Source organism: Amblyomma americanum, chromosome 5 (genome assembly GCF_052857255.1).
Source record: "Amblyomma americanum isolate KBUSLIRL-KWMA chromosome 5, ASM5285725v1, whole genome shotgun sequence".
In the NCBI taxonomy this organism is placed as follows: domain Eukaryota; kingdom Metazoa; phylum Arthropoda; class Arachnida; order Ixodida; family Ixodidae; genus Amblyomma; species Amblyomma americanum.
This window is the reverse complement of record NC_135501.1, coordinates 127885696-127902401: the sequence shown is the minus strand read 5'-3', so window position 1 is coordinate 127902401 and position 16706 is coordinate 127885696. Positions and strand designations below refer to the sequence as shown.

Sequence of the window (16706 nt, the reverse complement as noted above, 5' to 3'; positions counted from 1 at the left end):
GAGCTGTCCTGCATTTGGGCGTACATGTCGCAAATGCAAGCGAAAAAAAAACCACTTTGACATCTGTTGCAAAGCAAAGCTACAAATCAGCGAACTCACTGGTGTCGAGGAGGAATTTGATATACTGAACGTGTCTGTGAGGTGCGTGGTCAGGGAACGCGACTGGCTTGTTCAAGCAAACGTTGGAAAGCAGTCAGTTCGCCTGAAAGTTGACACCGATTCCCAAGCCAACATTCTTCCCCTCAGTGTGTTCAACAAGATGCAGCTATATGCACCATTGAAGCCCAGCTCCGCGACTTTGCGGTACTTTGGAGGAAGCAAAATTTATCATTTTGGCACCATTACGTTGGAAGCAGAGTTAAACGGTCACAACGCCGCCCTGCAATTCTTTATCGTGAGGAAAGGGCAAGCCATACTGGGACTTGAAGCCTGCGAACGCCTTCGGCTTCTTTCTCGGCAAGTGCACAGCGTGTCGCAAGACTCAACAGAAAGAGTGGTAGATCAATTCCGTCATCTATTCAGCGGCACAGGCTGCGTGAAGCGCCCCTACCATATGGTTCTCCGCGACGATGCCGTGCCGGTCGTACAGCCAGCGGGACGGGTGCCATTAGCCCTTCGGGAGCCGCTGCGGGAAGAGCTGCAGCGTATGGAACAGGGCGGGATCATAGAAAAGGTGACCGAGCCCACAGACTGGGTAAGCCCTCTTGTAATTGTGCGCAAAAAGGATGCATGCATGGACCCGAGGAAGATTGATTGTATCAAAAGGGAGCACTACCAGATGCCGACGCGAGAAGACATAGAGGCGGAACTGGCAGGAGCAACAGTTTTCACGCGCCTCGATGCAAACGCTGGCTTCCATCAGATACCGTTGGACGAGACAACCTCAAAAATGTGCATGTTTGCAGCGCCTTTTGGGCGGTACTGTTTTTTGAGACTACCCTTTGGAATTTCTTCAGCATCCGTAGTTTTTCAAAAAATTCTTAATGAAATCTTTGAGGGTCTCCCTGGCGTGAGGGCGTATGTTGATGACATAATAGTGTGGTGCACGTCGACCAAAGAGCACAATGAGCGACTAAGATTAGCGCTAGAGGCGGTGGAACGTGCTGGGTTGACTTTAGACTCCGCGCCTCCCATTTCAACAGGTCGGCATGGACTTACTCAGCCCATTTCCGGAGTCTTCCATGGGTAACCGATATATTGCTGTTGCCACTGGCTATCTCAGCCGCTACTGTGAGACCAAGGCCCTTCCCTGTGGTACCGCAGCCTGAGATGCGCATTTCTTCATTCTCAACATCGTGCGTCGCCACATCGCACACACAGTCGCAATGGTAAACAGGAGAACCGCGTTTAATTCGATACTTACGAGCCATGCGCTTCGACTCAGTGGCGCCAGGGATCAAAAGACAACAGCTTACCATCCGCAAACCAGCGAACTGAGTGAACGGCCTAACAATACAACTGCCTGTATGATTTCTATGTATGTCGTGGGTGACCATGGGGACTGGGACCGAATCCTGTCTTACATCACGTTCGTGTACTGGAGCACTGCGCTCCAAGGAACGACGCGCTTCACTCCGTTCCATTTGGTGCACGGTCGCAAAGCCTTGACCATGCTGGACGCCATGCTTCTTCCGGATCCTACTCCCTCTTGTGTCGTGGACGCTGAACAATTTGTTCGGGACGCCGAAGTTGCTCGCCAAGTTGCTCGACAGCGAATCCGGTGCAACAACAACGCGACGCCGAGCGCTACAACCTCCGCCGCCAAAGGTGATTTATACACCCGGTGGCCAAGACTGATTATGGAGTCCGATCCGTTTGCGAGGATGCTCTGAGAAGCTTCTTCGCCGTTACTTTGGTCCATACCAGGTGTTACACCGCCTCAGCGCGGTGACCTACGAGGTGCTCCCTCAAGGAACTGCCCGGTCGTCTTGACAACCGAAGTCCGAAGTAGTCCACGTGGCGCGAATGAAGCCATATTACTCCCGTTAGCCCCTTTCCGCGAAGACACTCGCGCTGCTACCTTCCGCTTTACGTATGTTTTCCCCTTCGCGTGCGGCATGGAGTCGATGCCTCTTGAAAGGGAGGGGGGCAATGCCACATTGCTGACATCCTGCCGGCGCCACCTGGTGGCCGAACTTGTCTCCCAGCGCGTGGCCGAACGTTTTCTTTTGTCTCGAATGAGCGCGGCCGTTCGGCAAGCCTCGCCCCAGTAAACGGCTGTGTTTCCCGCTTCTTGCTACGTTTGCGGTGACAATATACAGGCTACGTGGGAAAAAATTTCATCTCACTCTCAGGTAAGGCAACACAAGGATTACTGATGCACATTTTGTCTTTATGGTGAATGTGGACAGCCTCCTTTACCTCGCGCATTAACTTATTGCTGCGGCGGAACAGGATGCGTGTGTTCTACTCTGGGATGCATTTGCACTTCTTTCATTGAAATGACGACTGAGCAAGAGCGCCAGCTTTGGCTTTACTTTCCTCGTATTCCTTCTCGTGCTTACATGTGCACATCCTGCACTGGGCAGCTGTGTGTGAGAGGGGTCATTTTTCCTTGTGTTTTCATGCTGCATGAGACGCTTTTTGACACACCTTCCAGTCTACCAAATGTAGACGGTGCCGCATTAAAGAGGACCTGATAAACCACCCCTACCTCGCAAGCCATATGGGGTGAAACGTGACGCGCCTGACAAGTATCTTTCTTCCCATCTTGCCTCTGCGTGACCTTTTTGCACACTGTGATAAGTTTTCTCGGGGTGGAAAAAATGACATCAATGTCATATCTACTCGCGACTTTCTTCAGCCCATGTTACATGCGATACGTATACGGAAGCACAGCCGGCCTCTTGTTCTTATTTTTTTTACGTTTGGCTGAACCCGATGCTTCACCCGTCTAAGCAATTTCTCCGCTGCCCTTGAATTGTGTCGAGCAGGGTAGCCGTTCTCGTATAACCTGGTTGATTGTGATGCAGTGCTCTCTTAAATCATTTCATGCACGATTTCTTGAGTGGATATTGCCGGCACGAAACGATAATGCCTGCTTTTATGAGCTTTAGTGACCAGACTGGAAGTTTAGCAAGGGCTTGGTAAATCTTGGCCTATAACTCCAGCACACGTATTTTTCTTCAAAAAAATAGAAACTGTAGTTCTTTGTAGGTGGGTACATCAGTTTTGTATTTCAGCTCAAGCCCGTACTCATAAACACTCTCAGAACATCAAAAATCCTTCTAGGCAAGCTGCCTGGTCTGGTAAACACGAAGTAGTCGTCGACATAACGCGAAATTCGAAAGAAAATTGCATTTCAAGCCTCCTAAATAGCCCTATCGAAAGTGCTGAAAAAGATATTGGCCAAAGCAAGTCCCATCCTTGAGCCTATGCATACCCCTGCCGATTGTACAAACGGCTTTCCCTACAAATCAGCAACTGTTACTGATAGAAAGAGAAGATTTCTAAAAAAAACTGCGATCTGACACACCACATTTTTCGATCAAAGCTCTTTCGTCATTGTCCTGTTTTCTGCACATCTGTGCGTCTCTCGTGAGCTCACCATGTGGCAATGAATAATAAGAGGCAAGAGGTAAAAAAACATGCTTGTCAGGCGCGTCACATTTCATTTCATATACCTTGCGAGGTAGGGCTGGTCTATCAGGTTCCCTTTTCATGCGGAGCCATATATATTGGGTAGACTGAAAGGTGTGTCAATAAGCGCCTTATGGAGCATGAAATTACAAGAAAAAATGTCCCCCTCTGACACACAGCTGTGCAGATATAACGTGCAAATATAATCACGAAAAGGAATACTAGGAAATTAAAGTAACAGGTAATCCTCTTGCTCAGTCGTCATTTCGATTAAAGAAGTGAGATATATCCCAGAGTACAACACACGCATCCTGTTTCGCCATAGCGATACGTTAACTCGCGAGGTAATGGAGGCTTTCCACATTCATCACAAAGGCACAATGTGCATCAGTAATCCTTCCGTTGCCTTGCCTGAGAGTGAAGTGAGATATCTGTCTTCCCACGTGGCCCGTAGATAACTTTCTGTTTGTGATTATTGCTTTCAGTGTCTATACATGTATTTCATTCTCCAATGCACCTAGTTGATAGCCAGCGCTAGTTCGTATTGACCTTCGTATTTCGCGCCGTCTTGGTTGCGCTGTGAGCAATATTCTATAATTTTAAGGCGCATAATATTCAGCAAGAGCATTCTGTTTAAAAGGAAAAACTACCTTTGATACTTTGTCAGGTCTTCTGATGGTTTTGATGTATATAAACGGCTCTAAGAAGTGAGAACGCGTGTAATATATGCATATGTATGTCCCGCGCTGTGACAGAAAAAGCGCAACCTGGAAGGGCACTGGCGCTCTTCCGCGTGCACTGCGGCATCGAACACGAGAGTCTTATGTTGGAATGCGATGTACATAGAGAGTCGCGTCATGCAACCAGGTTTTCGCTGTTGTCCTGCGAAATTTTGCTTTAATTACTTGCCCCATCTTAATAATCAATCATTGATTACGATCTCAATCCTTACTACGCTGCAACTACCCGGATTACACACCATATTTTTGCAATCACTCCTCAAATTAGAAACCACCGAAAGGCCAGAGACAGACCTTTCATTCGTAGAGAACGTGTAGAAGATTGTACACAGCGTTCAGGTGTCACCGCAGTCTTTGTGGCGACAAAAAAGAAGATAAAAAGTACAGTATTATTTTTTTCTCACAACGTGCTTTCTTCAAGTAGGCCAGATATCTATAATAGACGTAGCGACACAGCAGCGTAAAGTTGATTTGCTATTTTTAAGTGAATAACTATTAATGAAGAGAACTGAAAGGCGATGACACAACGGGTTGTGAAAAACTTGCGTTGGACGTATTCGGTGTCGACTTCGCTTTTACATTATTGCTTTACCATTGGGGCGTTGAATTTAGTTTCCCTGTGGCATTCCGGCTAGTGGAAGCGTCTGGAGAATAGAGACGGGTTTCCAGGTAGTAGGTGAGGGCCTCTGGGAGAGTGGAACAGGGTGTAGGGAGGGGGCGGATGCTTGTAGGTGAAAGGAGCATTTTTGTTGGTGGGTGCCCAAGGATCAGCCCCCTGAAGTGTGCCTCAAAGGACGCACCTTTCGGGCCCGAGGGCGCCCGCTAGTTGTAGGGCTAACACTGACAGACCGACAACGGGTTTTAACCAAAGGAGGTCTACACTGTTAACGCAGTAAGAGCACAATATATCGCCTTACCTTCAAGGATCACATGTTATTGAATATGGTGTTTATCGCGGTGATGCGGTGGTTCTCAAGGTAAACAGATGCCAGCGTCCTCGTACGGTGGAGCAGGTGTGGAGACAGGTGCCGAATCTTGTTATTAGAGAGTAGTAGTTGTCTGGGCCCTGAGAAGCCAGTCAAGAATTTCTCGTCCACATCTTCAATGTTGTTCGAGTGCAGGACTAACTTAACCAGGCGGGGCAAGAAGAGCGTTCCTTCTAGAACTTTGATGTTACTATTCTTGATGCAGATGGACTTCATGTTCGCAGCGGCACTCAAACCGCTGGACGCACTCTGTAGGTTGGTGTTCGTAAATATAACAGTCTTCAGTCGGCTTACGCGAGCTATCCTTGTTTCCGCAACTTCACGCAGTCTCGAAACATAAAATCGTATATGGTTTGGTTACAAAACCACGAAGCAGGCTGCTAGGTTATCTATATGCTCCTGAATACGAGCGATCTGATGATGGACCTTCCCACCTTGGTCATCTCTGCTTCGATCTGGGCACTTGAGAGGTTCAAGCACGACACCACTGCTCCGCCTGATGTTGGAGTGCACGAGCAGTGTTCGAACTTGGGGCAAGAAGTCTTGACATGTCCAAAACCATAGCGAACGGAAAGGCCGACGGTGCACAAGGCTGTGAGCACGCACAGGAACATATTCACACGAAGCAAGCTCATGGTCACCGACAAGTGCACTCTGCTGATCCTTTCTGTTTAAATCCTTCGAGCTTTGCCTACACTGATTGGAGCTACTTTGCTTCAGGTTCCTCTTGCAACACGAATCTGTTAAGAAAAGAGCGAATTACTAGCGTACACTTCAAATGAGTCCTTCGTAAAGGGAAAACGGCAGCCCATGACATGCTAACAATAGACCTGCATTTGAACGCCTTACTCGTTTTGTGTATTCTTAATAGAAGATTAAAAGGCGCTATTCACAGTGCATGTACCAATAATTTCAAAACGCCAGCCAATGTTACAACAAGGGCATACCATGAACCATAAGATTGACGTATTTTTCCTGAAGCAGAGCTTGTTGCCGGGAGAGAAGAGGCAATATGAAGGCACCGTGGGATCGTCTGCGAGTCTGCTCATGCAATTGCAACATATGAACACATAGCATTGAAGTTCTCCGAGACACTCACGCATTCGCTGCGTGCATCACCCTCAGCCTGACAAGAACGGAGTGCACGACAATATAAGGATGCTCTTTCGAGATCGCGCTGGTGAAAGCATCCTACCGGACGTTCTAACATAAAATGTCGCCTCTAAGGGAAAGGAAAGTCTTCAAAACAGATAAGTCGCATTGTTATACAGGAAGATGACATCACGAAGAGCGTGAAAACTCTCGCTAAGCGCGTCAATCTTCGCTAAAGGACCAGAGGTTATCTTGCCTTCGCCTTACACGCCCTGCTCAAGCCCACGTCTTCTTGATTTCTAAAAGGATGCCATTTACTCGCGTTGGTCGCCTCACCCACTCTCCCCATATCCGGTCTCTTAACGGTACACCTCCAATTTTTTTATTCCGTAGCTCGCTGAAATGTCCTTAACTTAAGCTGAACCCTTTCCGTTTGTCTCCACGTTTCTGCCTCATAGGTGAGTACCGGTAAGGCACAGTTGTTGTATCTTTATCTACACCAGTAAATTCTTTCTTGTAATTCGTCAATTATCCCCAAGTGTAAGAAAATTCTGTTTTCCTCTGGGCCAAGTTTTAAACCAAAAACTCTATAAAAAAGCGTGAAATCTCTAAATCAACTATGATGTGCATACACACCAGCATCCTTGTAACAGTCGCGGCTATAACGACTGGTTGCTAGATGCGAATAAACACAATAGCACTGACAAAATATGTATTAAGGCAATGACACTGCATCTGAGTTAGAAGGCGTCTCTAGAGTTCTAGACACGGATTGGAGTAAATGCTTAGGACAATGCGTCTGTGGTGTGCAAAGAAAGTTTAATCCTAGCAACCGTGGGAGTACCGTTCGGATAGAGCCAACAAAAAGACGCCGTAAATTACCCCGCATTTTAAAAATGCGCGCTTCAGCGAGCCTGGAGGTCGAGAGCACCTCGTAGATGCGTTAAATGTTGCGATGAAGTTATGTTAAAATTAAATCCTGTAAAAATTTCAACCTGCTGGCATAGGTTGAAGAGGTTTTAAACTGTGCATTGTTTGTGGTGAGTGCTTTCATTATTGTGCTTTGTGTGTGTTAAAAAATGTCGGCCACTCTTCTCTAGATGCTATTTTCAGATTTGACCCCACGGACTGCACTACGATTTCGGTATAAAACTAGTAAGTTTCGCGCTTTGTCACAAGAAAACCGCTGCGCGTGAAGAGAATTGTGATTTTAAAGGTTATGTCAAAGGTTTAACGCTTTACGGCACGTAACAAGTAGAACTTTTGCATATAATACTTACTGTAGGACCGCTAAAAAGTCGGTGTTGAGGAAAATGTTTCCAGCAATAACATGGTGATTCTAGGTTTTCATATCAAATGAAGAATTTGTATGAAAATATATTCCATTCTTGACAAATTTGGGATGTTTCGGCATACATGGATTAAAAGCAGACAAAAGAGACTGAAAAGTCGAATAAGTAAAGCGTTAGTGATAAATACAGCTGTAAAGAAAGTTCAAAGATCGCAAGGTCAATTTCTGGGATTCTTTCTAAGAACTGTAGAAATGTGAAGGTAAGATCTACACTCTAGCTTTGAAGTATGTTTCATTAGAGGGTAAGGACGAAGTCGCATTTAAAGGCAGGTAATCGTAGCCCTCGAAATTCACCGTGTGAAGTATCAGTGCGTAAGCAGACAGTGCCGCCTGTTGACAAAGAAAGGGCAGAAATTCCTCGGAGCAGCTAAGCGTGCGTTGTGAGTCCGGTATTATACCTCGTGATAGTTGCCGTTCTGAAGCGTGTTATTACTAACGCTTTCTTTCATTAAATTTTTGAATCTTTACGCTGCTTTTAAGCACCACACTGATTTTACTGGTTTCTATTAGTATACGTGAGACCAGATTCTCTTACCCTCGCACCAAGGCTGGCGGCGCGCTCCAACTCTCGACTAAAGATGTTCGAACAGCTCCCAGAGAGGGACTCGAAAACGCAATTACCCACGCACATCAGGAAAACTCTTTTGATTAAACCCCTACCCAAGAACATGCAACCCGCGCACCACGAAGACCGACGCACAGCGAGTTCTCTGCCCTACACATCAAAAACGGCCGGAACAACAATGTGATGTACGTGGACGCAGCGGAATACGTCTGCGTTAATACGGCCATGATTTGGAAAGGAAAAAAGCTGAAGTGAACCTACAAAGTCAACACGTCTAGGATAAAACGAGGCGCAAAGAAGCATATGTTTTTCATGCAAGATATATATATACTCTTGAAAACGATCGTTCCTCCGATCAAAACGTCTAGTCAAATAAAAATGTTTCCTTAAATGAAGCGTATACTTCGGTGTATATTATTTTAAGCAGTCAAGTACCTCATGTTTTCACAGCTATATATATATATATATATATATACATACATACTCTTGAAAAAGATCGGTCCTCCGATCAAAACGTCGAGTCAAATAAAAATGTTTCCTTAAATGAAGCGTATACTTCGATGTATATTATTTTAAGCAGTCAAGTACCTCATGTTTTCACAGCTATATATATATATATATATATATATATATATATATATATATATATATATATATATATATATATATATATATATATATATATATATGCGTCACATGCGTTGTTTCTTGCGCTGCAGTGTTGACTGCAAAAGCTGCAGCCGAAACAAAACGATCCCAGTTTGTGTGGGACGGAGCGACGTAGGATGCGAGTATATCCGTGAGGGTACGGTTAACACGCTCCACGAGGCCATTGCACTGCGGATGATTGACGGATGTAGTGGAATGCGCAATGCCGAAGGAGCGGAGGGCTCGCTCGAATTCATGGGTCATAAAGCAGCTCCCACGGTCCGTGATGAGGCGCCGGGGAACACCGTGCCGAAGAACGAGATGCTGTTCCACCACGGCCGCTCGATCTCCCTCCTTGGGAGCGGCCTGCCGAAAGCGCCTCGCGGCCTGTGATGGCGGAAGTACCATCTTGCGCCGCTGCGGCGGCCGTGGCGCTGGCTATCGGTGAAGGAGTAGAAGCGCTGGCGGCGCAGTGTGCGCATTTGTAACGGAATCGTTGCCTGCAGTTTTATGGTGTATGCACTGCCCCTCGCGGTATGCACTGGGCCTCAGAGCCCTGTGAGTTAGGGCTCCGAAATTTAATAAAAATTACATTTCGATCTACTGGTTCTTTATCCTGTAGTATTCATAATGGTATAAAGTAGGGAACGGGGTTGTCGGGTATAATTTCACACCTTTGGAAACGCAAATAAAATGATCACGGTCGCGTACGCGGACGTTTGTCGATATCCGCGTGGTCGGTAAATTTCGCAGCACACAAAGCTATGCAGAACACGCAACTGAGATTGACATAACGACTAATGACATTGTTTTGTCCACGCATGCTCAACTCATGCCCTTTGTTTACGGCACAGACGCACTTATTGCTTTTTTCGAAGAAAGTGCGCCCTCAGATAACCAGAAATTTTTTTTTTTACTCAGTATTGTTGATGTATATAAAAGATGGCGAGCAGTAACGATTTTTCGTACATTTCCGCTTATGCAGGACATAAATACATGTTGTAACGTGACGGCGAGCCGAAGACTGGACTACACGGCGAGTGGCCATGGCATGATTTAATGGTGCTGGGCCTTGCGCGAGCGCTCCTGTACTCACCACTGCTCGCTCTGTAGTCTTGTAGTTTGCGACAATATTGTGAATTATGTCAAGGAGAAGGGGCTAAAGGCGAACCATGTGTCTCCTGACGAGACTTTCAGCACATCTGACAACAGCACAAGGATATTTCGTGTACCTTTGATACAGTAATAAATATACGCAGCATACAAAAATGAAAGCTAGAAACACTTTAATAAGACCACTCGTCCAACATGTGCTCTCTATAGACGCAAGACTTTTCGGGACAGAGGCTTCCGCGAAAGTTTCAGGATACTTTCCAGCGAGCTATTCACGTCTCCTGCCCATTTGGCTAGGAGTGGCCACAACAGCTTCTTAACAAAGATCTCACAAAGTTCTTCACAGTGTTGTGGGTATATGCAGTCTTTGCACCACATCACAGGGCAGTCCTTCAAGCGAGGAAGCACGGCATTGGAAAGAAGTTTGGAAATACGTGGACAACGACGAAGCTTTGCTGACATAAGGGCCCTCTCGACGAATGTGCAGATGAGCTTGCACAGCCATACAGCTTCAGGGCGCGCATAACTCAGACCTCCTTGGTCAAGGCCGGACACGAACTTGTATGCTCCGTCACGTGAAGGCTTTCCTTTAAGCAGCAGCTTACACTCAGGGCATGTGACCTGAAAAAGTAATCACGTGCGTAATTTACCGCCGCTTGGTTTCAAAATAAATATGCTTACCTTTCTTTCACAAACAAAGACAAGGTAGCCAGCCAAGTACGTGAGTGGCGCGAACTCCATTTCCGAAGGTACTTCGTCGTACTTCATGACGTGCTGAATTTTCCAAAGCACAGCCAGGGCATCTTCTGGAACTGCTGGATTTTTCACTTCGCAGGTGACGTTCGCACATCTCAGTGCCGCTTGGCACTCTGAGCTGGAAGGTGCATTTCCATGCCTGGCAGCCTCCAAGATGCCTACCTGCAAAATGTTTTCACCTGTTCGTGAAAAAAGTATTCAGTTTGATTACAATATCTGACTTGCCTTAAGCAACTTTTCCGCCGTGAAGACAGCTGTTCTGGCGTCTACTCGGTCGTTGCCACCGTTGAACTGGCGGAAGCAACTGAACAGGGACTCAACTGGGTCACTGTTAAAGGGCCGGGTGAGCACGTACTTGAAGCTAAAAAAAACGACAATTAAATGAGAACATCAAAGGCTAGTACTGCGCTCGATTTTTTTTTTGAGCCATGGACTAAACGGCTACAATTAAATAAGCAAGTTTAGTGAAATTTATACTTGCCCGAGATCAGTCAGCAGATACTCGACAACAGCGACTGTTGATCTCGTCGTCATGACAGTGGCTTCATAAGTCTCCTTAGTGAGGAACTTCGCACGAGACTCCCCACTTCGGACTTTGATGTTTTCAAGGAAGCTGATAAAGTCGACCTCAAGCCAGGTTAGCCGATCGTCATCTGCTTCGACGAATGGTGTTTGCCTTGACTTCCAAGTGGAGATGTCGTGAAGATCGTACCACATACTTATTGCCTTCATAAATGCGATGGTCGATCCGCAGTCGCTGAATTCTGATGCTTTTTCGTGTGAGTGAGGATGCTCCTGAAGGTACTCCAAGGTGTTGATTACGTCAGGTGAAAATATTAATGTTGCGCGGCATACCTTCATTTTTTCTAGATTGTTTGGCTGCACGTGAGCTCGGCTTAATAATCGCACCGGCTTGACCAACAGCTGCTCCTGAATCTCGTATAAAGTGTGGAGGAAAAAACCACCTCTTATGGGCTCTACACCATCAAACATCTCTCTTTCCAGCAGGTTGGTTCTCAGGTTCTTGATGAGATGATTGGGATCAAATGAGAGGAACAGAGGGTCACCTTCGCGTACTGGATGACGAACAACAGGTTGGAGTGTACTGTGCTCGGACATGTCGCGGAACATTGCGGTGTTGGTCTGGTGGTTGTCGGTGACAACACGAACAATGCGGATTCCTGCCTCTTCAACCGCCTTGATGACACTTAGCGTCATAGTGAGGAGCTGGTCATGCTTGAGGTTTCTTGTAAAAAAGTAACCGACCGGAATAACATAGGGTGTGGACAGCCCTCTTACAACAAAACAAAGGAGTCTAGTGGCCACTTCACTAGCACCTTTTCTAGCCTCGCACACAGTGTCAACCAGCCCAAATATTTTGTCTACCTGACGATCATAAATTACTTTCTGCTGGTTCGACATTTCGTCAATGATGAGGCTGCAGTATGTTTCTTTTTCTGATTTCATACCTTCCCTCTCTACCTGCAGTCGTTCCTTGATGAGGCTCGTGACTCCGGTCTCTCCCGTAGACGACCCAACAAACTTCTGCAGCGTGCTTCGGCACGGTAGTTTCAGAAGCTTTCTTCCGCGCACTAAGTCGTATCCTTTGGAGGACGTTGCTTTCCATAATATACACTCTCTCAATGTTGGCTCGTCCCAAGCTGGTCTTGCTTTGTCAAAGTTCATGACCTGTTCCAAGACAAATTTCGCAGTCTTGTCACCGTCTGCTGCAGCCTTGGACATGTTCACTGCGGCCTGCACAGCTCGGTCATCTTCATAACGTTTCAATCGTTGGCGGACTTCGTCATAACTTTCTTGCAGCTTTTGCAGTCGCTCATTAAGTCTTCGGGTTTGCATTTCAAAGCGATGAGCTTTTCTTTTAGTCTTGTCGAAAAATCCTGTCAAATTGAATGACGTCTGACATTCTCCATCTTTACACTCCTTTATCCGACATACCTCTACACCAATGCAATCGTCCGAAGAATGGCTTTTTGCTACAGCTGACTGGACTCTGAAACTTTCGCTTCCGCCGTTTTCAGTGCTGAAATCTGAGTGTGCAGATTCCTCTTCCGCATTCATTCCTCTCTCTTTACCTTCTAAAGTGCCGGTCGTCTGAGATATGAGAACGTCAGGTTGCGCACGACAAAGCGTTCTCCGCTTCTTTGAAGTCACCGGCTGTTTGTATGAGGGATAGAAGGGAAACTTCGTCGGAACCGCCGTCGGCCTGAGCAACTTGCGCTTCGTTCCTTGCCGATAATCCTCCTGATTGAAATGCAGTGAGCATACAACTGCTCTGGAGCTCGGTTGCCACTGGCTGCCCTTGTCACCACCTTGACGCGAGATGTTGCGTAACCACTCCTCCCGAAGGTTTGCATTGGACGGTAGTTCATGGTAACAAAGCTCCGGGTTTCTTGCAGCATTTGATAGGCAGCGCGGCACACAACAGTTTTTAGGCATTATCGAAAACCCCTTAGAGGATCTGGCAAAAAACGTAGCTTACGCAATCGTCGTAGAAGCACGTGCAACGGAGCTTACCGAGGAGCATTCTTTCGCTCGACGAAGGCGTACGACAAGGCACCGCTTTTACGGTTATTCGCCAGTGTTGTGCGCAACTACACTCAGAAAAAGAGTTCACAATGCTTGTTTTCGACGCACGTACGTGAGCGCAGTGAAGTTCGATCAGGAACACCACGTAAACGCAACAGAAAACACACAAAGCCTCAGCTTCCGAGCCTCCGACCGCGCCGGCCTACCGGGAGCGTTTCACCGATGCTTGGCGCCCCTAGCGGCCGAAATGGCAAGTAGCCGCATCACACTCTCCCCTTTGTCTGCTCCGCGACTCGGCAGGCCGCTCCCAAGGAGGGAGATCGAGCGGCCGTGGTTCCACAAACGCGACGGCATGAGCGGACGACGTGTCTGGAACGGGCAGTGCTTCGACCCACTTGGAGAAGTAGTCGATCGCAACCAGAACATACCGGTTGCCGGCACGCGTCTTCGAAACGGGCCCAAATGATCCAGTCCAACCAGCTCGAAAGGTGAACTTGGTGGCGAAAAAGCCTGCGGGGGTGGCTTGGTTACACCTGTGGACGGTTTTCTGTACTGGCATGTCTGGCAGGACGCCACGTGTTCCTTGACATCTCTGGACATATTAGGCCACCAAAACCGCTCCGACACTCGTGCGTAGGTCTTGCCGCGACCAAGGTGACCAGCCGTGGGAGCGTCGTGTAAGCCGCGCAAGATTTGCGACCGCAGTGTTGCCGGCACAACTGGCAACCAGACGGGTGGTCGACCACGGAGCCGCTTCACATGACACAAGAGGTCGTCCTTCATTCGATAGACCCGGCGTAGTTGGCGGAGGCCTGCGCCGGCGGCGGTGCCAAGGGAGTGGATTATGGCAGCAATGGCGGTATCTTGCGTTTGTGCAGTCCTCAGGTCCGTCAAAGCCGTCACGGAACAAGGGTGGCGAGAAAGGAAATCGGCATCTTGATGGGCAGAGCCGCGCCGATGCACTATTGTGAAATTGTACTCTTGAAGTTGCAGGGACCAGCGTGCAATCTTGGCATTCAAATGTTTGGCGGACTGCAGCCAAGTGAGAGCGCTATTGTCCGTGACTATGGTGAAGTGACGGCCGTACAGGTAGGGACGGAACTTCTCGACGGCCCAGACAACGGCGAGGCACTCGAGTTCTGAAGAGTGGCGGCGGCGCTCAACGTCGGAAAGCTGGCGGCTGGCATAAGCTAGGACTTTGTGGTCACCAGACTCGTCTTCTTGCAGGAGGACAGCGCCGAGCCCATCTTGGCTGGCATCCGTGTGGAGGACGATGGGGGCCGATTCGTCGTAATGGGCCAATGTAGGAGGCTCGAGGAGGGCGTGCTTGACGTCAAGAAACGCGAGCTGTTGGGCCTGCGTCCAACTCCACGGTGCATTCTTCTTCAGCAGGGCGGTCAATGGAGCGCTGCGCTTGGCAAAGTCCGGAATGAAACGACGGAAATACGAAGCAAATCCAAGGAAACTTTTGAGCTCCTTGGCGGTGGTGGGAGCTTCGTAAGCTGTAAGCGCTTTTAGCTTTTCAGGGTCGGGACGGATGCCATGCCGGCTCACAACGTGACCCAAGTACGTCACCTCCGCGAAACCGAAGAAACATTTTTTTGGTTTTAAGCGAAGCCCAGCAGAGGTAAGGGCTTCGAGAACGAGTTTGAGGCGTCTCTGGTGTTCTTCAAATGTAGCCGCGTAGACAATTACGTCATCCAGGTAGACCAACGCCATAGTCCACTTCAAGTGGCCTAAGACTCGGTCCATGAGACGCTGGAAGGTGGCTGGAGCGTTCGAGAGACCGAAGGGCATACGGTCGAACTGGTAAAGGCCGTCGGGAGTCACGAAAGCCGTCTTTTCCGCATCATCGGGGTGAACAGGCACCTGCCAGTAGCCCGAGAGCAGATCTAGCGTGGAAAAATAACGGGCCCCCTTCAGGCGGTCAAGCGCATCGTCGAGGCGAGGCAGCGGGTACACGTCGCAATTAGTAATAGCATTTAGCTTCCGATAGTCAACGCAGAAGCGGAGTGTTCCATCCTTCTTGCGCACAAGGACGACAGGGGAGGACCAAGGGCTACAAGAAGGGGCAATGATTCCCTGGTCAAGCATGTCGCACACGTGCTGCTGGATGACTCTCCGTTCAGCTGGCGCTACACGGCGAGGTTGGTGATGAACAGGCCCGCGGTTTTCGGTGTTGATCCGGTGTTGAGCCCAGGAAGTGCACCCGAGTTCACCGGCGCTGAGAGCAAGGCAACTGCGATGCTCGAGCAGCAAGGTCTTCAGAGAGGCGAGCTCCGCGCAGGTCAGGCTGGGTCCAAAGTTAAATTCTTCCCATGATAGGATCGCCGGCGCTGGAGGGTGGCGAGGCGGGGCTTCAGGTTGCAGAGACGCCACTGGTGACCCGGGGTCCAAAACTGAGGCTGTACCCAATTGCGTGCCGGGAGTCAGCGCGAGAGGTACGCTGCTGATGTTGAGTATAAATACGTGGGCCTCTCCTTTGAGCACAGGCAGAAGGCTTCGAGGGGAGGTCATCTGACGGGCTGGAGCTGAACACCGGATGGGTTCGAACAGCACGTCTGCTGTGACCGGACTGTCAAGCTTGCCATACACCCACGTTGCCGCACCCGGTGGCAGGGTCACGGCGGACGCCACAGTCACGGTAGTGACGTCGAACGGCTTGACTCGACACGGCCACTTCGTCGCGAGGTCACGCAGAGATGCTGAGGCACGCTTGGTCGCCGACACCAGGGACTGCCACAGGGCGACACCGAGGCTGGAAACCCGGCTAAGCCAGCCCGGCCCACAGAGAGTTCGGCTCGCCCGTGGTTTGGTTCTAGCAAAATTAAGGACGACTCCGGCTTGCTGGCACCACCCGCACCCGAGGACCACTGGCCAAATAGGGCTGTCTGCGACAACAAACTCGGTGGAGATGGTATTTCCGAGTGCTGTCAGGTTGACGACGACACGTCCGACTTGCTCCACAGGGGTGCCGTTAAAAGCTAAGGGCCGGATTTTGGCGGCTGGCAGAAGCAGGTGGGGCGCGTTAGCAACAAACGATTTGTGCAGTACATTGACAGCCGCTCCAGTGTCAACCAACGCCTTTACGTGCCGGTCAAGCAGGGCGACGTCGACGAGCACGTAAGGAGCATCAGTGGTAATCGGAGCCGACGAAAGGAGGGGGCGCGGAGAACGAAGGAGTGTGGGGACGGACCCCCGGAGTTCCGCCAAATCGTTTCCCGACGTTGGAGGGCCGGCACAGTACCTCGCGTAGTGTCCCCGCAGGCCGCAGCGGAAGCAGGTCATGCGGACGTCGTTACGCAGGCGTCGGATAGAGGCCGCAGTTG

At 49.0% G+C, this 16706-nt stretch overlaps 1 protein-coding gene across 1 annotated transcript in view; it reads right to left on the bottom strand.

Annotated features, from left to right (window-relative positions):
- Positions 1-12048, bottom strand: part of LOC144134172 (uncharacterized) — a 36011-nt gene extending 23963 nt beyond the window's left edge. Inside the window, exons 1-4 of the mRNA XM_077667134.1 lie at positions 11312-12048; positions 11052-11191; positions 10756-10988; positions 10535-10695 (exon numbers count right to left, since the gene is read on the bottom strand). Coding sequence (XP_077523260.1) covers positions 10535-10695; positions 10756-10988; positions 11052-11191; positions 11312-12048 — 1271 coding nt within the window. The remainder of the gene's footprint in view (positions 1-10534; positions 10696-10755; positions 10989-11051; positions 11192-11311) is intronic.
- Between the last annotated feature and the right edge of the window lie 4658 nt (positions 12049-16706).